Source organism: Mustelus asterias, chromosome 2 (assembly GCF_964213995.1).
Source record: "Mustelus asterias chromosome 2, sMusAst1.hap1.1, whole genome shotgun sequence".
Taxonomy (NCBI): Eukaryota; Metazoa; Chordata; class Chondrichthyes; order Carcharhiniformes; family Triakidae; genus Mustelus; species Mustelus asterias.
In genome coordinates, this window is record NC_135802.1 from 4,261,065 (window position 1) to 4,284,059 (window position 22,995).

At 48.7% G+C, this 22,995-nt stretch overlaps 1 protein-coding gene across 2 annotated transcripts in view; it reads left to right on the forward strand.

Annotated features, from left to right (window-relative positions):
* The window catches only part of oplah (5-oxoprolinase, ATP-hydrolysing), a 92,986-nt gene that overhangs the window by 51,378 nt on the left and 18,613 nt on the right, over nt 1-22,995 (forward strand). For both annotated transcript variants that reach the window (XM_078230198.1, XM_078230206.1), the window contains 5 exons: nt 2,523-2,672; nt 5,549-5,683; nt 18,412-18,561; nt 20,894-21,051; nt 21,412-21,572. In XM_078230198.1, coding sequence (XP_078086324.1) covers nt 2,523-2,672; nt 5,549-5,683; nt 18,412-18,561; nt 20,894-21,051; nt 21,412-21,572 — 754 coding nt within the window. The remainder of the gene's footprint in view (nt 1-2,522; nt 2,673-5,548; nt 5,684-18,411; nt 18,562-20,893; nt 21,052-21,411; nt 21,573-22,995) is intronic.

Consider the following 22,995-nt stretch of genomic DNA (forward strand, 5'->3'; position numbering starts at 1 on the left):
AGTTAGGCCCCAACTGGAAGACTGGGTACAATCCAACTGTGCTATCCTCTGGTTCTGGTCAATCAGATCATCGCTGACTTACACCTCCATTCCAGATCTGCCTTTCCTCCAATCCCGTGATCATTTAACCAACAAATCTCTATTGGTCACAGTCTTAGGAGATCCAATTGATCCCAAGAATCCACAGCCTTTTAGGTGGAGAGGGTTCTAGATTTCCACCACCCCCAACTTGATAGTATTTCCTGATTCCCCCTGAAAGGTAAGATTGGAGAAGGTTAAGGTTTTAAAGTTTATTTATTAGAGTCACAAGTAGGCTTATGTTAACACTGCAGCGAAGTTACTGTGAAAATCCCTTAGTCGCCACACTCCGGCGCCTGTTTGGGTCAATGCACCTAACCAGCATGTCTTTCAGACTGTGGGAGGAATCCGGAGCACCCAGAGGAAACCCACGCCCACACGGGGAGAATATGCAGACTCCGCACAGGCAGTGACCCGACCCGGGAATCGAACCCGGGTCCCTGGTGCTGTGAGGCAGCAGTGCTAACCACTGTGCCACCGTGCCGCCCACAAGTTAGAGACACAAGCAGCAGAGAGTGTTAATATGGGAATATATCATTGCAGGCTGGCTAAATAAAACAGAGGATGAACATTAAGTGCCAAGAATACAGGAATACAACATATATATCAAAGGGATGGAATTTAGAGCTTAAGTTGTAAAAACTTAATGGGGAGGCGATGGCCTAGTGGTATATTGCTAGACTATTAATCCAGAAACTTAGCTAATGTTCTGGAGACCCGGGCACGAATCCCGCCACGGCAGATGGTGGAATTTGAATTCAATAAAAAATATCTGGAATTAAGAATCCACTGATGACAATGAAACCATTGTCGATTGTCGGAAAAACCCATCTGGTTCACTAATGTCCTTTAGGGAAGGAAATCTGCTGTCCTTACCTGGTCTGGCCTACAGACCCAGAGCAACGTGGTTAACTCTGAACTGCCCTCCAGGGTAACTAGGGATGGGCAATAAATGCTGACCCAGAGAGTGACGCCCATGTCCCACGAATGAATTTAAAAAAAACAAAGGTAATGGAGAAAATGATGGGACTTAAGACCGTCTCACTTGTGAGATCTGATAGTCTCCAGCTCAGAGTGTTGAGCAGAATTGGCTCAAAGGGCTGAATGGCCTACACTTGTTCTGATAGCCTGACTCCCATTTTGATATAATGTAGCCTCGTTATGGACCATAATGTTGCAGCCCATAATGAGCAGTTTGAATATCACAGAATATTTCAACCTCCTTCACAGCTCTCAGGACAGACTGCTTAGATATTCAGAGAGAAAACCACCCAGACCGTATCCTGTTCTCTCTGCACTTATACAGATTAATCGGAAGTTCAGACTGGCTATAATTTATTTCTGTTGGTGTCAGTCAAGGTTCATGTGGGTATCACACTTGCCTCTGAGTCAATAAGTCAGGGGTTCCCATCAAACACCAGAGACTTTAGCACTGCACCTAGGCCGACTAGTTCAGCACTGCAGGAACTGCATCTCATGGACAGTGCTGAAAGAGTGCGACATTGTTGAGAGGATCAACACTAAGGGAGTGCCGCACTGTCAGAGGGTCAGTACTGAGGGAGTGCCGCACTGTCAGAGGGTCAGTACTGAGGGAGTGCCGCACTGTCAGAGGGTCAGTACTGAGGGAGTGCTGCACTGTCAGAGGGTCAGTACTGAGGGAGTGCCGCACTGTCAGAGGGTCAGTACTGAGGGAGTGCCGCACTGTCAGAGGGTCAGTACTGAGGGAGTGCCGCACTGTCAGAGGGTCAGTACTGAGGGAGTGCCGCACTGTCAGAGGGTCAGTACTGAGGGAGTGCCGCACTGTCAGAGGGTCAGTACTGAGGGAGTGCTGCACAGTTAGAGGGTCAGTACTGAGGCAGTGCCGCACTGTCAGAGGGTCAGTACTGAGGGAGTGCCGCACTGTCAGAGGGTCAGTGCTGAGGGAGTGCCGTACTGTCAGAGGGTCAGTACTGAGGGAACGCCGCACTGTCAGAGGGTCAGTACTGAGGGAGTGCCGCACTGTCAGAGGGTCAGTACTGAGGGAGTGCTGCACTGTCAGAGGGTCAGCACTGAGGGAGTGCCGCACTGTCAGAGGGTCAGTACTGAGGGAGTGCCGCACTGTCAGAGGGTCAGTACTGACAGAGTTCCCACACTGCCAGAGTATCGGTGCTGAGGGAGTGCCGCACTGTCAGAGGGTCAGTACTGAGGGAGTGCCGCACTGTCAGAGGGTCAGTACTGAGGGAATACAGATTATCTGGCTATAGGTTGCGTTATTGTCTGTGGGATCTTGCTGTGTGCAGATTCGCTGCTGCGTTTCCCACTATACATTAGTGACTACACTTCAAAATAAACTTCAGCTGTAAATGCTTCCCGACATCCGAAGGTTGTTATGGACACCTGAGAAAATAAAGTCTTTCTGTTTTCCCTTTACATTTTGACACATTGGGCTTCTGGTAATGCGACAGAACAATGCCGAAATCGCCGTGAGGGAGATGCTGAGGGAGTTTGCCCGTCGATGTCGGTGGCAGACCGATGGACTCCTGGAGGTCGGGTCCGAGGACCACATGGACGATGGCACTCCAATCAGATTAAAAGTGAAAATCAACGCGGCAGAGGTGAGATATTTCAGCCTCAGCGGCCCACATCATCCCCACTCAGTGCCTGATCGTCTACAGGCTCAAGGTGCTGCAACCTTCGCCTGGTTTGGTGCAATCATAGACTCGGTGATGCAGAAGACTGTTCAGCCCATCGTGTCTGTGCTAACTCTTTGTAGGAGCTATCAATTACTCCCACTTCCCTCCGCTCTTCCCTCAGAGCCCTGCAAATCGTTCACCTTCAAGTATTTATCCAATTCCTTTTTGACAGCTCCTATTGAATTCACTTTTGCTTTCCAGTTCAGAACAATATGCTGCGTAAAAAACATTCTCCCCCTCTGGTTCCTTTGCCAATGATATGAAATCTGTGTGTGTCTGGTTGCTGACGCTCCTGCCACTGGATAAACTTTCATCAAATCCCTACAGTCCAAAGATGTGCGGGTTAGGTTGATTGGCCATGCTAAAATTGCCCCTTAGTGTCCTGAGATGCGTAGGTTAGAGGGACTAGCGGATAAAGGTGTAGGGATATGGGGGTAGGGCCTGGGTGGGATTGTGGTCGGTGCAGACTCGATGGGCCGAATGGCCTCTTTCTGCACTGTAGGGTTTCTATGATTCAGTGCAGTAGGAGCACATTCAGCCTATTGAGTCTGCACCCACTCTCTAACAGAGTATTTTACCCAGGCTCTATCCCCATAATCCCATGTATTTACCCTGCTAATCCCTCCTAAACTACTCATCTTGGGACACCAAGGAGCAATTTCGCACGATAAAAGCAAATTATTGCGGATGCTGGAATCTGAAACACAGAAAATGCTGGAAAATCTCAGCAGGTCTGGCAGCATCTCTGGAGAGAGAATAGAGCCAAAGTTTTGAGTCTAGATAACCCTTTGTCAGGGCAGGGTCAGCTCTGATGATGGATCATCCACACTCGAAACGTTGGCTCTATTCTCTCTCCTCAGACCTGCTGAGATTTTCCAGCATTTTCTGTTTTTGTAGCAATTTAGCACGGCCGATCCATCTAACCCGCACATCTTTGGAGTGTGGGAAGAAACCGGAGCACCCGGAGGAAACCCACGCAGGCACGGGGAGAACTTTCTCCCGATGCGCTCTATTAAAACCCTTTGTTATTTTGTTCATTCTCCCCTTCCTCCTCATTGAATTGAGACAAAATCTCCCCCACCCTCCACCCCCACCAAACCTCAGTTCTGTTGACTCCTGAATTGGGAAATAACTTCACATCGTCTCAGAAAGCGAGCGTCTGTTGTGCAAATTCCTCCCAATCTGACACTCACACACATACACACACACACACTCTCTCACACTCGCTCACACACACACAGACTCTCTCACACACACACTCTCACACACACACTCACATACTCACACACACACTCACACTCGCTCACATACACACACGCCCACTCTCACACTCGCACACACACACTCTCACACTCGCACACACACACACTCTCACACATACACACTCTCACACTCGCTCACACACACACTCTCACACATACTCTCACACACACACACTCTCACACTCGCTCACACACACACTCTCACACTCGCTCACACACACACTCTCACATTCTCACACACACACACTCACACTCACACACAGACTCTCACACACACTCTCACACTCACACATACTCTCACACTCTCACACACACACACAGACTCTCACACACTCACTCTCACACTCTCTCACACTCTCACACTCGCTCACACACACTCTCACACACACACACACACTCACACACACAGACTCTCAGACTCTCACACACACTCTCACACACACACACACTCACACATACTCTCACACACACACACACACGCAGACTCTCACACACTCTCACACACTCACACTCTCACACTCACTCACACACACACTCTCACACTCGCTCACACACACACTCTCACACACACACTCTCACACACACACTCACACACACACTCACACACACTCACACACACACACACTCTCACACTCGCTCACACACACACTCTCACACACACACTCACACATACTCTCACACTCACACTCACACATACTCTCACACTCACACACACTCTCATACTCACACACACACACTCGCACATACACACACACTCTCACACTCGCTCACACACACACTCTCACACACACACTCACACACATACTCTCACACACTCAGTCACTCACACATACTCTCACTCTCACACACGCACTCAGTCACACTCACTCACACACACACTCACTCAGTCACATTCACACTTACATACACACAAACTTGCACCCACAAACACACACGCGCACACTCACACTGACACAAACACATTCACTCACACATTCATTCACTCCTCAGCCTGTGCACACTTCTAAACTTAAAATTCCTTAATTTTGTTTGGGGGAGGTGGTTTTACAGGCGGGTTGGTGGCAGGAGTGACAAAATGGGAGCAGGAGTGGTGTAGTGGTATTGTCACTGCATTAATAATCCTGAGGCCCAGGCTAATGCTCGGGGGACACAGGTTCAAATCCCACCATGGCAGGTGTTGGAATTTAAATTTAATCAATAAATCTGGAATATAAAAGCTAATCTCAGTAATGGTGACCATGAAACCATTGTTGATTGTCGGAAAAATCCAGCTGGTTCACTAATGTCCCTTAGGGAGGGAAATCTGCCGTCCTTACCCGGTCTGGCCCACACGTGACTCCAGAGCCACAGCAATGTGGTTGACTTTCAACTGTCCTCTGAAATGGCCGAGCGAGACACTCAGTTCAAGGGTAACTAGGGATGGGAAACAAATGCTGCCCCACCCAGCGACGCCCACATCCACTGAAAAAATTATCTCTCACTCTCTCACCCTTCCAATCTCACTGTCCCTCTCTCTTCCTCCTCTGTTTCTCACAGGGGTCTGCTGTGTTTGATTTTACTGGCTCCGGACCAGAAGTATTTGGCAATTGCAATGCCCCTCGGGCAATCACCCTCTCCGCCCTCATCTATTGCCTCAGGTGCATGGTGGGACAAGACATACCTCTCAACCAGGTAGGTACAGCTGGTCATGAGTGGGGGAGAGGGGAAAGAACAGAGTGAGGGTCTGTTCATGTGGAATGGAGAGTGAGGGTCTGTTAATGGGGAACGGACAGTGAGGGTCTGTTAATGGGGAAGGGACAGTGAGGGTCTGTTAATGGGGAAGCGTAGGGCAAGCGTAGGAAGAAGTGTGGTTTATCGGGACAGGATGTGTTATTGGATGTGGGTTATTGGGACAGGATGTGTTATTGGGTGTGGGTTATCGGGACAGGATGTGTTATTGGGTGTGGGTTACTAGGACAGGACGTGTTATTCGGTGTGGGTTATTGGGACAGGATGTGTTATTGGGTGTGGGTTATTGGGACAGGATGTGTTATTGGGTGAGGAGTATTGGGACAGGACGTGTTATTGGGTGTGCGTTATTGGGGCAGGATGTGTTATTGGGTGTGGGTTACTGGGACAGGATGTGTTATTGGGTGTGGGTTACTGGGACAGGACGTGTTATTGGGTGTGGGTTATTGGGACAGGATGTGTTATTGGGTGTGGGTTACTGGGACAGGTTGTGTTATCGGGTGTGGGTTATTGGGACAGGATGTGTTACTGGGTGTGGGTTATTGGGACAGGATGTGTTATTGGGTGTGGGTTATTGGGACAGGTTGTGTTATTGGGTGTGGGTTATTGGGACAGGTTGTGTTATTGGGTGTGGGTTATTGGGACAGGATGTGTTACTGGGTGTGGGTTATTGGGACAGGATGTGTTATTGGGTGTGGGTTATTGGGACAGGTTGTGTTATTGGGTGTGGGTTATTGGGACAGGTTGTGTTATCGGATGTGGGTTATGGGGACAGGATGTGTTATTGGATGTGGGTTACTGGGACAGGTTGTGTTATTGGGTGTGGGTAACTGGGACAGGTTGTGTTATTGGGTGTGGGTTATTGGGACAGGTTGTGTTATTGGGTGTGGGTTACTGGGACAGGACGTGTTATCGGGTGTGGGTTATTGGGACAGGTTGTGTTATTGGGTGTGGGTTATTGGGACAGGATGTGTTATTGGGTGTGGGTTATTGGGACAGGATGTGTTATCGGGTGTGGGTTATTGGGACAGGTTGTGTTATTGGGTGTGGGTTATTGGGACAGGTTGTGTTATTGGGTGTGGGTTATTGGGACAGGACGTGTTATTGGGTGTGGGTTATTGGGACAGGACGTGTTATTGGGTGTGAGTTATTGGGACAGGATGTGTTATCGGGTGTGGGTTATTGGGACAGGTTGTGTTATTGGGTGTGGGATATTGGGAAAGGACGTGTTATTGGGTGTGAGTTATTGGGACAGGATGTGTTATTGGGTGTGGGTTATTGGGACAGGATGTGTTATTGGGTGTGGGTTATTGGGACAGGATGTGTTATTGGGTGTGGGCTATTGGGACAGGATGTGTTATTGGGTGTGGGTTATTGGGACAGGATGTGTTATTGGGTGTGGGTTATTGGGACAGGTTGTGTTATTGGGTGTGGGTTACTGGGACAGGTTGTGTTATTGGGTGTGGGTTATTGGGACAGGACGTGTTATTGGGTGTGGGTTACTGGGACAGGTTGTGTTATTGGGTGTGGGTTATTGGGACAGGATGTGTTATTGGGTGTGGGTTACTGGGACAGGTTGTGTTATTGGGTGTGGGTTATTGGGACAGGTTGTGTTATTGGGTGTGGGTTATTGGGACAGGACGTGTTATTGGGTGTGGGTTATTGGGACAGGTTGTGTTATTGGGTGTGGGTTATTGGGACAGGATGTGTTATCGGGTGTGGGTTATTGGGACAGGTTGTGTTATTGGGTGTGGGTTATTGGGACAAGATGTGTTATTGGGTGTGGGTTATTGGGACAGGTTGTGTTATTGGGTGTGGGTTATTGGGACAGGTTGTGTTATTGGGTGTGGGTTATTGGGACAGGACGTGTTATTGGGTGTGAGTTATTGGGACAGGATGTGTTATTGGGTGTGGGTTATTGGGACAGGATGTGTTATTGGGTGTGGGTTATTGGGACAGGATGTGTTATTGGGTGTGGGTTATTGGGACAGGATGTGTTATTGGGTGTGGGTTACTGGGACAGGTTGTGTTATCGGGTGTGGGTTATTGGGACAGGTTGTGTTATTGGGTGTGGGTTATTGGGACAGGACGTGTTATTGGGTGTGGGTTATTGGGACAGGTTGTGTTATTGGGTGTGGGTTATTGGGACAGGATGTGTTATCGGGTGTGGGTTATTGGGACAGGTTGTGTTATTGGGTGTGGGTTATTGGGACAGGATGTGTTATTGGGTGTGGGTTATTGGGACAGGATGTGTTATTGGGTGTAGGTTATTGGGACAGGCTGTGTTATTGGGTGTGGGTTATTGGGACAGGATGTGTTATCGGGTGTGGGTTATTGGGACAGGTTGTGTTATTGGGTGTGGGTTATTGGGACAGGTTGTGTTATTGGGTGTGGGTTATTGGGACAGGATGTGTTATCGGGTGTGGGTTATTGGGACAGGTTGTGTTATTGGGTGTGGGTTATTGGGACAGGATGTGTTATTGGGTGTGGGTTATTGGGACAGGTTGTGTTATTGGGTGTGGGTTATTGGGACAGGATGTGTTATCGGGTGTGGTTTATTGGGACAGGTTGTGTTATTGGGTGTGGGTTATTGGGACAGGATGTGTTATTGGGTGTGGGTTATTGGGACAGGATGTGTTATTGGGTGTGGGTTATTGGGACAGGTTGTGTTATTGGGTGTGGGTTATTGGGACAGGATGTGTTATTGGGTGTGGGTTATTGGGACAGGATGTGTTATTGGGTGTGGGTTATTGGGACAGGTTGTGTTATTGGGTGTGGGTTATTGGGACAGGATGTGTTATTGGCTGTGGGTTATTGGGACAGGATGTGTTATTGGGTGTGGGTTATTGGGACAGGATGTGTTATTGGGTGTGGGTTATTGGGACAGGTTGTGTTATTGGGTGTGGGTTATTGGGACAGGATGTGTTATCGGATGTGGGTTATTGGGACAGGATGTGTTATCGGGTGTGGGTTATTGGGACAGGACGTGTTATTGGGTGTGGGTTATTGGGACAGGATGTGTTATTGGGTGTGGGTTATTGGGACAGGATGTGTTATTGGGTGTGGGTTATTGGGACAGGATGTGTTATCGGGTGTGGGTTATTGGGACAGGATGTGTTATCGGGTGTGGGTTATTGGGACAGGACGTGTTATTGGGTGTGGGTTATTGGGACAGGATGTGTTATCGGGTGTGGGTTATTGGGACAGGACGTGTTATTGGGTGTGAGTTATTGGGACAGGATGTGTTATTGGGTGTGGGTTATTGGGACAGGATGTGTTATTGGGTGTGGGTTATTGGGACAGGATGTGTTATTGGGTGTGAGTTATTGGGACAGGATGTGTTATTGGGTGTGGGTTATTGGGACAGGATGTGTTATTGGGTGTGGGTTATTGGGACAGGATGTGTTATTGGATGTGGGTTACTAGGACAGGACGTGTTATTGGGTGTGGGTTACTGGGACAGGTTGTGTTATTGGGTGTGGGTTATTGGGACAAGTTGTGTTATTGGGTGTGGGTTACTGGGACAGGTTGTGTTATTGGGTGTGGGTTATTGGGACAGGTTGTGTTATTGGGTGTGGGTTATTGGGACAGGACGTGTTATTGGGTGTGGGTTATTGGGACAGGTTGTGTTATTGGGTGTGGGTTATTGGGACAGGATGTGTTATCGGGTGTGGGTTATTGGGACAGGTTGTGTTATTGGGTGTGGGTTATTGGGACAGGTTGTGTTATTGGGTGTGGGTTATTGGGACAGGATGTGTTATTGGGTGTGGGTTATTGGGACAGGTTGTGTTATTGGGTGTGGGTTATTGGGACAGGACGTGTTATTGGGTGTGGGTTATTGGGACAGGACGTGTTATTGAGTGTGGGTTATTGGGACAGGATGTGTTATTGAGTGTGGGTTATTGGGACAGGACGTGTTATTGGGTGTGGGTTACTAGGACAGGATGTGTTATTGGGTGTGGGTTATTGGGACAGGATGTGTTATTGGGTGTGGGTTATTGGGACAGGATGTGTTATTGAGTGTGGGTTATTGGGACAGGACGTGTTATTGAGTGTGGGTTATTGGGACAGGATGTGTTATTGGGTGTGGGTTAATGGGACAGGATGTGTTATTGGGTGTGGGTTATTGGGACAGGATGTGTTATTGAGTGTGGGTTATTGGGACAGGTTGTGTTATTGGGTGTGGGTTATTGGGACAGGTTGTGTTATTGGGTCTGGGTTATTGGGACAGGACGTGTTATTGAGTGTGGGTTATTGGGACAGGATGTGTTATTGAGTGTGGGTTATTGGGACAGGACGTGTTATTGGGTGTGGGTTACTAGGACAGGGTGTGTTATTGGGTGTGGGTTATTGGGACAGGATGTGTTATTGGGTGTGTGTTATTGGGACAGGATGTGTTATTGAGTGTGGGTTATTGGGACAGGACGTGTTATTGAGTGTGGGTTATTGGGACAGGATGTGTTATTGGGTGTGGGTTATTGGGACAGGATGTGTTATTGGGTGTGGGTTATTGGGACAGGATGTGTTATTGAGTGTGGGTTATTGGGACAGGTTGTGTTATTGGGTGTGGGTTATTGGGACAGGTTGTGTTATTGGGTGTGGGTTATTGGGACAGGACGTGTTATTGAGTGTGGGTTATTGGGACAGGATGTGTTATTGAGTGTGGGTTATTGGGACAGGACGTGTTATCGGGTGTGGGTTATTGGGACAGGTTGTGTTATTGGGTGTGGGTTATTGGGACAGGACGTGTTATTGGGTGTGGGTTATTGGGACAGGACGTGTTATTGGGTGTGGGTTACTGGGACAGGTTGTGTTATCGGGTGTGGGTTATTGGGACAGGTTGTGTTATCGGGTGTGGGTTATTGGGACAGGATGTGTTATCGGGTGTGGGTTATTGGGACAGGTTGTGTTATTGGGTGTGGGTTATTGGGACAGGATGTGTTATTGGGTGTGGGTTATTGGGACAGGACGTGTTATTGGGAGTGAGTTATTGGGACAGGACGTGTTATTGGGAGTGAGTTATTGGGACAGGATGTGTTATTGGGTGTGGGTTATTGGGACAGGATGTGTTATTGGGTGTGGGTTATTGGGACAGGATGTGTCATTGGGTGTGAGTTATTGGAACAGGATGTGTTATTGGGTGTGGGTTATTGGGACAGGATGTGTTACTGGGTGTGGGTTATTGGGACAGGATGTGTTATTGGGTGTGGGTTACTAGGACAGGACGTGTTATTGGGTGTGGGTTATTGGGACAGGATGTGTTATTGGGTGTGGGTTATTGGGACAGGATGTGTTATTGGGTGTGGAGTATTGGGACAGGACGTGTTATTGGGTGTGCGTTATTGGGGCAGGATGTGTTATTGGGTGTGGGTTACTGGGACAGGTTGTGTTATTGGGTGTGGGTTATTGGGACAGGTTGTGTTATTGGGTGTGGGTTATTGGGGCAGGACGTGTTATTGGGTGTGGGTTATTGGGACAGGACGTATTATCGGGTGTGGGTCACTGGGACAGGTTGTGTTATTCGGTGTGGGTTATTGAGACAGGATGTGTTATCGGGTGTGGGTTACTGGGACAGGTTGTGTTAACGGGTGTGGGTTATTGGGACAGGTTGTGTTATTGGGTGTGGGTTATTGGGACAGGTTGTGTTATTGGGTGTGGGTTATTGGGACAGGTTGTGTTATTGGGTGTGGGTTATTGGGACAGGTTGTGTTATTGGGTGTGGGTTATTGGGACAGGACGTGTTATTGGGTGTGAGTTATTGGGACAGGACGTGTTATTGGGTGTGGGTTATTGGGACAGGATGTGTTATTGGGTGTGGGTTATTGGGACAGGATGTGTTATTGGGTGTGGGTTATTGGGACAGGTTGTGTTATCGGATGTGGGTTATGGGGACAGGATGTGTTATTGGATGTGGGTTACTAGGACAGGACGTGTTATTGGGTGTGGGTTACTGGAACAGGTTGTGTTATTGGGTGTGGGTTATTGGGACAGGTTGTGTTATTGGGTGTGGGTTACTGGGACAGGTTGTGTTATCGGGTGTGGATTATTGGGACAGGATGTGTTATTGGGTGTGGGTTATTGGGACAGGATGTGTTATTGGGTGTGGGTTACTAGGACAGGACGTGTTATTGGGTGTGGGTTATTGGGACAGGATGTGTTATTGGGTGTGGGTTATTGGGACAGGATGTGTCATTGGGTGTGGGTTATTGGAACAGGATGTGTTATTGGGTGTGGGTTATTGGGACAGGATGTGTTATTGGGTGTGGGTTATTGGGACAGGATGTGTTATTGGGTGTGGGTTACTAGGACAGGACGTGTTATTGGGTGTGGGTTATTGGGACAGGATGTGTTATTGGGTGTGGGTTATTGGGACAGGATGTGTTATTGGGTGTGGAGTATTGGGACAGGACGTGTTATTGGGTGTGCGTTATTGGGGCAGGATGTGTTATTGGGTGTGGGTTACTGGGACAGGTTGTGTTATTGGGTGTGGGTTATTGGGACAGGTTGTGTTATTGGGTGTGGGTTATTGGGACAGGACGTGTTATTGGGTGTGGGTTATTGGGACAGGACGTATTATCGGGTGTGGGTCACTGGGACAGGTTGTGTTATTCGGTGTGGGTTATTGAGACAGGATGTGTTATTGGGTGTGGGTTACTGGGACAGGTTGTGTTATTCGGTGTGGGTTATTGGGACAGGTTGTGTTATTGGGTGTGGGTTATTGGGACAGGACGTGTTATTGGGTGTGGGTTACTGGGACAGGTTGTGTTATTGGGTGTGGGTTATTGGGACAGAACAAAGAACAGTACAGCACAGGAAACAGGCCCTTCGGCCCTCCATCCTGTGCCGCTCCTTGGTCCAACTAGACCAATCGTTTGTATCCCTCCATTCCCAGACTGCTCATATGACTATCCAGGTAAGTCTTAAACGATGTCAGCGTGCCTGCCTCCACCACCCTACTTGGCAGCGCATTCCAGGCCCCCACCACCCTCTGTGTAAAAAACGTCCCTCTGATGTCTGAGTTATACTTCGCCCCTCTCAGCTTGAGCCCGTGACCCCTCGTGATCGTCACCTCCCACCTGGGAAAAAGCTTCCCACTGTTCACCCTATCTATACCCTTCATAATCTTGTATACCTCTATTAGATCTCCCCTCATTCTCCGTCTTTCCAAGGAGAACAACCCCAGTCTACCCAATCTCTCCTCATAGCTAAGACCCTCCATACCAGGCAACATCCTGGTAAACCTTCTCTGCACTCTCTCCAATGCCTCCACGTCCTTCTGGTAGTGCGGCGACCAGAACTGGACGCAGTACTCCAAATGCGGCCTAACCAGCGTTCTATACAGCTGCATCATCAGACTCCAGCTTTTATACTCTATACCCCGTCCTATAAAGGCAAGCATACCATATGCCTTCTTCACCACCTTCTCCACCTGTGTTGCCACCTTCAAGGATTTGTGGACTTGCACACCTAGGTCCCTCTGTGTTTCTATACTCCTGATGACTCTGCCATTTATTGCATAACTCCTCCCTACATTATTTCTTCCAAAATGCATCACTTCGCATTTATCCGGATTAAATTCCATCTGCCACCTCTCCGCCCAATTTTCCAGCCTATCTATATCCTGCTGTATTGCCCGACAATGCTCTTCGCTATCCGCAATTCCAGCCATCTTTGTGTCATCCGCAAACTTGCTGATTACACCAGTTACACCTTCTTCCAAATCATTTATATAGGTTGTGTTATTGGGTGTGGGTTATTGGGACAGGTTGTGTTATTGGGTATGGGTTATTGGGACAGGACGTGTTATTGGGTGTGAGTTATTGGGACAGGATGTGTTATTGGGTGTGGGTTATTGGGACAGGTTGTGTTATCGGATGTGGGTTATGGGGACAGGATGTGTTATTGGATGTGGGTTACTGGGACAGGACATGTTATCGGGTGTGGGTTATTGGGACAGGTTGTGTTATTGGGTGTGGGTTATTGGGACAGGTTGTGTTATCGGGTGTGGGTTATTGGGACAGGTTGTGTTATTGGGTGTGGGTTATTGGGACAGGATGTGTTATTGGGTGTGGGTTATTGGGACAGGATGTGTTATTGGGTGTGGGTTATTGGGACAGGATGTGTCATTGGGTGTGGGTTATTGGGACAGGATGTGTTATCGGGTGTGGGTTATTGGGACAGGATGTGTTATTGGGTGTGGGTTATTGGGACAGGTTGTGTTATTGGGTGTGGGTTATTGGGACAGGTTGTGTTATTGGGTGTGGGTTACTAGGACAGGACGTGTTATTGGGTGTGGGTTATTGGGACAGGATGTGTTATTGGGTGTGGGTTATTGGGACAGGATGTGTCATTGGGTGTGGGTTATTGGAACAGGATGTGTTATTGGGTGTGGGTTATTGGGACAGGATGTGTTATTGGGTGTGGGTTATTGGGACAGGATGTGTTATTGGGTGTGGGTTACAAGGACAGGACGTGTTATTGGGTGTGGGTTATTGGGACAGGATGTGTTATTGGGTGTGGGTTATTGGGACAGGATGTGTTATTGGGTGTGGAGTATTGGGACAGGACGTGTTATTGGGTGTGCGTTATTGGGGCAGGATGTGTTATTGGGTGTGGGTTACTGGGACAGGTTGTGTTATTGGGTGTGGGTTATTGGGACAGGTTGTGTTATTGGGTGTGGGTTATTGGGACAGGACGTGTTATTGGGTGTGGGTTACTGGGACAGGTTGTGTTATTGGGTGTGGGTTATTGGGACAGAACAAAGAACAAAGAACAGTACAGCACAGGAAACAGGCCCTTCGGCCCTCCAAGCCTGTGCCGCTCCTTGGTCCAACTAGACCAATCGTTTGTATCCCTCCATTCCCAGACTGCTCATGTGACTATCCAGGTAAGTCTTAAACGATGTCAGCGTGCCTGCCTCCACCACCCTACTTGGCAGCGCATTCCAGGCCCCCACCACCCTCTGTGTAAAAAACGTCCCTCTGATGTCTGAGTTATACTTCGCCCCTCTCAGCTTGAGCCCGTGACCCCTCGTGATCGTCACCTCCCACTTGGGAAAAAGCTTCCCACTGTTCACCCTATCTATACCCTTCATAATCTTGTATACCTCTATTAGATCTCCCCTCATTCTCCGTCTTTCCAAGGAGAACAACCCCAGTCTACCCAATCTCTCCTCATAGCTAAGACCCTCCATACCAGGCAACATCCTGGTAAACCTTCTCTGCACTCTCTCCAATGCCTCCACGTCCTTCTGGTAGTGCGGCGACCAGAACTGGACGCAGTACTCCAAATGCGGCCTAACCAGCGTTCTATACAGCTGCATCATCAGACTCCAGCTTTTATACTCTATACCCCGTCCTATAAAGGCAAGCATACCATATGCCTTCTTCACCACCTTCTCCACCTGTGTTGCCACCTTCAAGGATTTGTGGACTTGCACACCTAGGTCCCTCTGTGTTTCTATACTCCTGATGACTCTGCCATTTATTGCATAACTCCTCCCTACATTATTTCTTCCAAAATGCATCACTTCGCATTTATCCGGATTAAATTCCATCTGCCACCTCTCCGCCCAATTTTCCAGCCTATCTATATCCTGCTGTATTGCCCGACAATGCTCTTCGCTATCCGCAATTCCAGCCATCTTTGTGTCATCCGCAAACTTGCTGATTACACCAGTTACACCTTCTTCCAAATCATTTATATAGGTTGTGTTATTGGGTGTGGGTTACTGGGACAGGTTGTGTTATCGGGTGTGGGTTATTGGGACAGGTTGTGTTATTGGGTATGGGTTATTGGGACAGGATGTGTTATTGGGTGTGGGTTACTAGGACAGGACGTGTTATTGGGTGTGGGTTATTGGGACAGGTTGTGTTATTGGGTATGGGTTATTGGGACAGGATGTGTTATTGGATGTGGGTTACTCGGACACGACGTGTTATTGGGTGTGGGTTACTGGGACAGGTTGTGTTATTGGGTGTGGGTTATTGGGACAGGATGTGTTATTGGGTGTGGGTTACTGGGACAGGTTGTGTTATCGGGTGTGGGTTATTGGGACAGGATGTGTTATTGGGTGTGGGTTACTGGGACAGGTTGTGTTATTGGGTGTGGGTTATTGGGACAGGTTGTGTTATTGGGTGTGGGTTATTGGGACAGGATGTGTTATTGGGTGTGGGTTATTGGGACAGGATGTGTTATTGGGTGTGGGTTATTGGGACAGGATGTGTTATTGGGTGTGGGTTATTGGGACAGGATGTGTTATTGGGTGTGGGTTACTAGGACAGGACGTGTTATTGGGTGTGGGTTATTGGGACAGGATGTGTTATTGGGTGTGGGTTATTGGGACAGGATGTGTTATTGGGTGTGGGTTATTGGGACAGGTTGTGTTATTGGGTGTGGAGTATTGGGACAGGACGTGTTATTGGGTGTGCGTTATTGGGGCAGGATGTGTTATTGGGTGTGGGTTACTGGGACAGGTTGTGTTATTGGGTGTGGGTTATTGGGACAGGTTGTGTTATCGGGTGTGGGTTATTGGGACAGGATGTGTTATTGGGTGTGGGTTATTGGGACAGGTTGTGTTATTGGGTGTGGTTTATTGGGACAGGATGTGTTATTGGGTGTGGGTTATTGGGACAGGTTGTGTTATTGGGTGTGGTTTATTGGGACAGGATGTGTTATTGGGTGTGGTTTATTGGGACAGGATGTGTTATTGGGTGTGGGTTATTGGGACAGGTTGTGTTATTGGGTGTGGTTTATTGGGACAGGATGTGTTATTGGGTGTGGGTTACTAGGACAGGACGTGTTATTGGGTGTGGGTTATTGGGACAGGATGTGTTATTGGGTGTGGGTTATTGGGACAGGACATGTTATTGGGTGTGGGTTACTGGGACAGGTTGTGTTATTGGGTGTGGGTTATTGGGACAGGTTGTGTTATTGGGTGTGGGTCACTGGGACAGGATGTGTTATTGGGTGTGGGTTATTGGGACAGGTTGTGTTATTGGGTGTGGGTTATTGGGACAGGTTGTGTTATTGGGTGTGGGTTCCTGGGACAGGTTGTGTTATCGGGTGTGGGTTATTGGGACAGGTTGTGTTATTGGGTGTGGGTTACTGGGACAGGACGTGTTATTGGGTGTGAGTTATTGGGACAGGATGTGTTATTGGGTGTGGGTTATTGGGACAGGATGTGTTATTGGGTGTGGTTTATTGGGACAGGATGTGTTATTGGGTGTGGGTTACTAGGACAGGTTGTGTTATTGGGTGTGGGTTATTGGGACAGGATGTGTTATTGGGTGTGGGCTATTGGGACAGGATGTGTTATTGGGTGTGGGTTACTAGGACAGGACGTGTTATTGGGTGAGGGTTATTGGGACAGGATGTTTTATTGGGTGTGGGTTATTGGGACAGGATGTGTTATTGGGTGTGGGTTATTGGGACAGGTTGTGTTATTGGGTGTGGGTTATTGGGACAGGTTGTGTTATTGGGTGTGGGTTACTAGGACAGGTTGTGTTATTGGGTGTGGGTTATTGGGACAGGATGTGTTATTGGGTGTGGGCTATTGGGACAGGATGTGTTATTGGGTGTGGGTTACTAGGACAGGACGTGTTATTGGGTGAGGGTTATTGGGACAGGATGTTTTATTGGGTGTGGGTTATTGGGACAGGACGTGTTATTGGGTGTGGGTTATTGGGACAGGTTGTGTTATTGGGTGTGGGTTATTGGGACAGGATGTGTTATTGGGTGTGGTTTATTGGGACAGGATGTGTTATTGGGTGTGGGTTACTAGGACAGGTTGTGTTATTGGGTGTGGGTTATTGGGACAGGATGTGTTATTGGGTGTGGGCTATTGGGACAGGATGTGTTATTGGGTGTGGGTTACTAGGACAGGACGTGTTATTGGGTGAGGGTTATTGGGACAGGATGTGTTATTGGGTGTGGGTTACTAGGACAGGACGTGTTATTGGGTGTGGGTTATTGGGACAGGATGTGTTATTGGGTGTGGGTTATTGGGACAGGATGTGTTATTGGGTGTGGGTTATTGGGACAGGATGTTTTATTGGGTGTGGGTTATTGGGACAGGATGTGTTATTGGGTGTGGGTTATTGGGACAGGTTGTGTTATTGGGTGTGGGTTATTGGGACAGGTTGTGTTATTGGGTGTGGGTTACTAGGACAGGTTGTGTTATTGGGTGTGGGTTATTGGGACAGGATGTGTTATTGGGTGTGGGCTATTGGGACAGGATGTGTTATTGGGTGTGGGTTACTAGGACAGGACGTGTTATTGGGTGAGGGTTATTGGGACAGGATGTTTTATTGGGTGTGGGTTATTGGGACAGGACGTGTTATTGGGTGTGGGTTATTGGGACAGGTTGTGTTATTGGGTGTGGGTTATTGGGACAGGTTGTGTTATTGGGTGTGGGTTATTGGGACAGGATGTGTTATTGGGTGTGGGTTATTGGGACAGGTTGTGTTATTGGGTGTGGGTTATTGGGACAGGATGTGTTATTGGGTGTGGGTTATTGGGACAGGTTGTGTTATTGGGTGTGGGTTATTGGGACAGGTTGTGTTATTGGGTGTGGGTTATTGGGACAGGTTGTGTTATCGGACTTCGGTGAGTTGGGCTGAGTTTAAACTCGCAGTCAACGCAGGACCTTTGACTTGTGCTGTGATTGGCAGGGCTGCCTGGCTCCAGTGGAGATGATCATTCCGAGGGGATCGATCCTGGACCCGTCGCCAGAGGCTGCAGTTGTGGGCGGTAATGTGCTGACATCACAGCGAGTCGTCGATGTTATATTCAAGGCGTTTGAGGTCTGCGCGGCCTCGCAGGTGAGCATCGCTGTGACAACATGGGCAGAGTGCCCGTTATCCCCGAGACTGACACTCCCCGATCACCGAGGTACCCAGCAATGGGATCACCAAGTCTGCTCTGTAACAGGTGGCACATCTCACCAGGTCCCTTCCTGCTATGGGGTGGGTAAAAGATTATCTTGAAAGAATGGGGAGGGGGAGACACCTGAAGGGGCAACATTGGGGTGGGCTCCATGTTGGAGCCCAAGCCACCATTAAACATGGTTGTCTTGCGCAAGGACAGGCCCTGGTCAGTCTTTCACTCTGCGTTGTTTTGGCATGTCTCTTGTGCAGAGAATTAGAAACAGGAAGAGGCCATTGCATCCCTCAAACTCATTCAGTGATTCAGTCCAATCATGGTTGATCCGTAACTCAAACTCGTTTACCCCTGTCTGCTCCCCTGCTGCTGCAGTGCAGTGAAACTCTCCCAATCACAGCCCGGAAGGATTTTCTAAATGTGATTGTGTGATGTGGGTGTCACTGGAGAACAGCATTTGTTGCCCATCCTGATTACACTTGAAGGCAGTTAAGAATCAACCACGTTGCTGTGGGTCTGGAGTCACACGTAGACTGGACCAGGTAAGGACAACAGATTTCCTTCCCGCAACACACAAACATAAGAACATATGAACTAGGAGCAGGAGTGGCCATTCATTTCCTCAAGCTTGCTCTGCCATTCAATAGTCCATGACCATTCTTTTTGAGGTTCCCTTTTACCCTCCCGGTAATATTTGATCCTCTTACCTAACAAGAATCTATCTATCTGCCTTAAAAGTATTCAGTGACTCCCACCTCCACTGCTTTCTGAGGCTGAGAGTTCCAAAGTCGCACTACCCTCTGAGAAAGAATAATTCTCCTCATCTCCGTCCTAAAAGAATGACCCCCAATTTTAAAACAGTGCCCCCTAGCTCTGGACTCACCCACACGAGGGAACATCCTTTCCACATCCACCTTCTCAAGACTATTCAGAATCTTATACTCACGCACTGACTGTGCGGCACTCCCTCAGTACTGTCCCTCTGACAGTGCGGCACTCCCTCAGTACTGTCCCTCTGACAGTGCGGCACTCCCTCAGTACTGACCCTCTGACAGTGCGGCACTCCCTCAGTACTGTCCCTCTGACAGTGCGGCACTCCCTCAGTACTGTCCCTCTGACAGTGCGGCACTCCCTCAGTACTGTCCCTCTGACAGTGCGGCACTCCCTCAGTACTGACCCTCTGACAGTGCGGCACTCCCTCAGTACTGACCCTCTGACAGTGCGGCACTCCCTCAGTACTGACCCTCTGACTGTGCAGCACTCCCTCAGTACTGACCCTCTGACTGTGCAGCACTCCCTCAGTACTGACCCTCTGACAGTGCGGCACTCCCTCAGTACTGACCCTCTAACTGTGCGGCACTCCCTCAGTACTGACCCTCTGACAGTGCGGCACTCTCTCAGTGCTAACTCTCTGACAGTGCGGCACTCCCTCAGTACTGACCCTCTGACAGTGCGGCATTCTCTCAGTGCTAACTCTCTGACAGTGCGGCACTCCCTCAGTGCTAACTCTCTGACAGTGTGGCACTCCCTCAGTACTGACCCTCTGACAGTGCGGCACTCCCTCAGTGCTAACTCTCTGACAGTGTGGCACTCCCTCAGTACTGACCCTCTGACAGTGCGGCACTCCCTCAGTACTGACCCTCTGACAGTGCGGCACTCCCTCAGTACTGACCCTCTGACAGTGCGGCACTCCCTCAGTCCTTGCTTTCTAACAGTGTAGCACTCTGTCCATTGTGGTAAAATGGTGGCGTTGAGGTAATGTTACTGGATTAATAATCCAGATGTCCAGGTTTTGCCCTGGTGATGGGAGTTCTAATCCCACTTTAAGGTGAGTTGCACCTTTATCAGAAGGTTAGTGCTGAGGGAGTGCTGCATTGTCAGAGGGTCAGTGCTGAGTTATTTATTTCTTTTTGGATCCTAGGGAATACTAACCAAGTTTATGCCACCTATTCTCATAATTAAACCTTTAATAGTTTGTTGTAATTCCGGTGAATCTGCACTTACCCCTCTTCGAGGCCAATATATCCATGGTTCAGCCCCTGTCCTGAATGTCCCAGTAACCTCTCTCTCTCTCTGTCTCTGTCATTCTCTGCGTCTCTGTGCCTATGTCGCTCTCTGAATGTCTGTCTCTCTCTCTCACTCTGTGTCTCTGTCTCTCTATCTCTCTCTCTTTCTGTCTCTCTCTTTCTCTGTCTCTCTCTCTTGGTCTCTCTCTCTCGGTCTCTCTTGCTCTCTCTCTGTCTCTCTCTCTCTTTCTCTTGCTGTTGTTCCCAGGGCTGCATGAACAACACCACCTTTGGTAACGATCGGTTGGGATACTATGAGACGGTGGCTGGAGGCTCAGGAGCGGGTCCGCGATGGGACGGGCGAGGAGGAGTTCACACCCACATGACCAACACACGCATCACTGACCCCGAAATCTTGGAGAAAAGGTACAGCTCCCAAAACCCACCTGTGACCTGGACTCACCCAGACCAGGCCACAGTTTAACCTCCGTGACGGTCACTTATACCCATATCAGCTTTTATTCTTGATTTCATTTTATTGAGAATCTAATTGTTGAACTGTGCTGGTGTGATTTGAACTCTTGTTCTCTGGATTATCTAGTAGCCCAGTAACAGAATCCCTTTATTGGCCGATCCACACGCTTCTGCCCTAACAGCTGGAGAGTTCATAATAAACCCACAAGACATAGGAGCAGAATTAGGCCACTCGGCCCATCGAGTCTGCTCCGCTATTCAATCATGGCTGATATTTTTCTCATCATTATTCCGCCTTGGATTCATTCCCAGGTACCCTGTCATCCTGAAGAGATTTGAGCTGAACCCTGGATCCGGGGGCAAAGGTCGCCACCATGGTGGTGATGGGGTCATTCGGGAGCTGCTCTTCCGGGAGAGGGTGGTCTTGTCGGTGCTGACGGAGCGGCGAGCCTTCCGCCCCTATGGACTAAACGGTAACGCATGACCAAACCTCACGGGGAAGAACATGGCAGCACACAGAAAAACCTGAGTCAAGGGTCAGCTGCCGAGCTTTCTGCAGAAATCAAGGATGTTGGGATATATACAAGGATAGTTGGGAAAGTGAGCTGTGAGCAGGACACAAAGAGGCTGCCAGGGCACACCGACCAGTTAGTGAGTGGTCAAGGAGGTGGCAGGTGGGGAGGTTCAGATATGGGATATTTTGGGAAGTTCGGGTGTGGAATATTTTGAAAATTTTGGGCTGTGGGATATTTTGAGAAGGTTCAGATATGAGATATTTTGGGGAGGTTTGGGTGTGGGATATTTTGGGAATGGTTCGGGGTGTGGGATATTTTGGAAAGGTTCAGGTGTGGGATATTTAGGGAGGTTTGGGTGTGGAATATTTTGGGGAGGTTTGGGTGTGGGATATTTTGGGGAGGTTTGGGTGTGGGATATTTTGGGAATGGTTCGGGGTGTGGGATATTTTGGGGAGGTTTGGGTGTGGGATATTTTGGGAGATTTGGGTGTGGGATATTTTGGGAAGGTTTGGGTGTGGGATATTTTGGGAATGATTCGGGGTGTGGGATATTTTGGGAAGGTTTGGGTGTGGGATATTTTGGGAAGGTTTGGATGCGGGATATTTTGGGAATGGTTTGGGTGTGGGATATTTTGGGAAGGTTTGGGTGTGGGATATTTTGGGAAGGTTTGGATGCAGGATATTTTGGGAATGGTTTGGGTGTGGGATATTTTGGGAAGGTTTGGGTGTGGGATATTTTGGGAATGATTCGGGGTGTGGGATATTTTGGGAAGGTTTGGGTGTGGGATATTTTGGGAAGGTTTGGGTGTGGGATATTTTGGGAATGGTTCGGGGTGTGGGATATTTTGGGGAGGTTTAGGTGTGGGATATTTTGGTAAGGTTTGGGTGTGGGATATTTTGGGAATGTTACAGCAGTACTCAGGCAGGATAGATTAGGGAGCTTGCCTACAGAGGCCCAATGGGTGGAGCTGAGAAACAGGAAAGGTATGACCACATTAATGGGGTTGTATTATAGACCACCCAATAGTCAGCGAGAATTGGAGGAGCAAATCAGCGGAGAGATAGCTGACAACTGCAAGAAACATAAAGTTGTGATAGTAGGGGATTTTAATTTTCCACATATAGATTGGGACTCGCATATTGTTAAAGGTTTAGACGGGGTAGAGTTTGTAAAATGTGTTCAGGAGAATTTTCTACATCAGTATATAGAGGTGCCAACTAGCGAGGATGCGATATTGGATCTCCTATTGGGAAATGAGTTAGGGCAGGTGATGGATGTGAGTGTGAGGGAACACTTTGGATCCAGTGATCATAATGCCATTAGTTTCAACCTGATCATGGATAAGGATAGATCTGGTCCTCGGGTTGAAGTTCTGAACTGG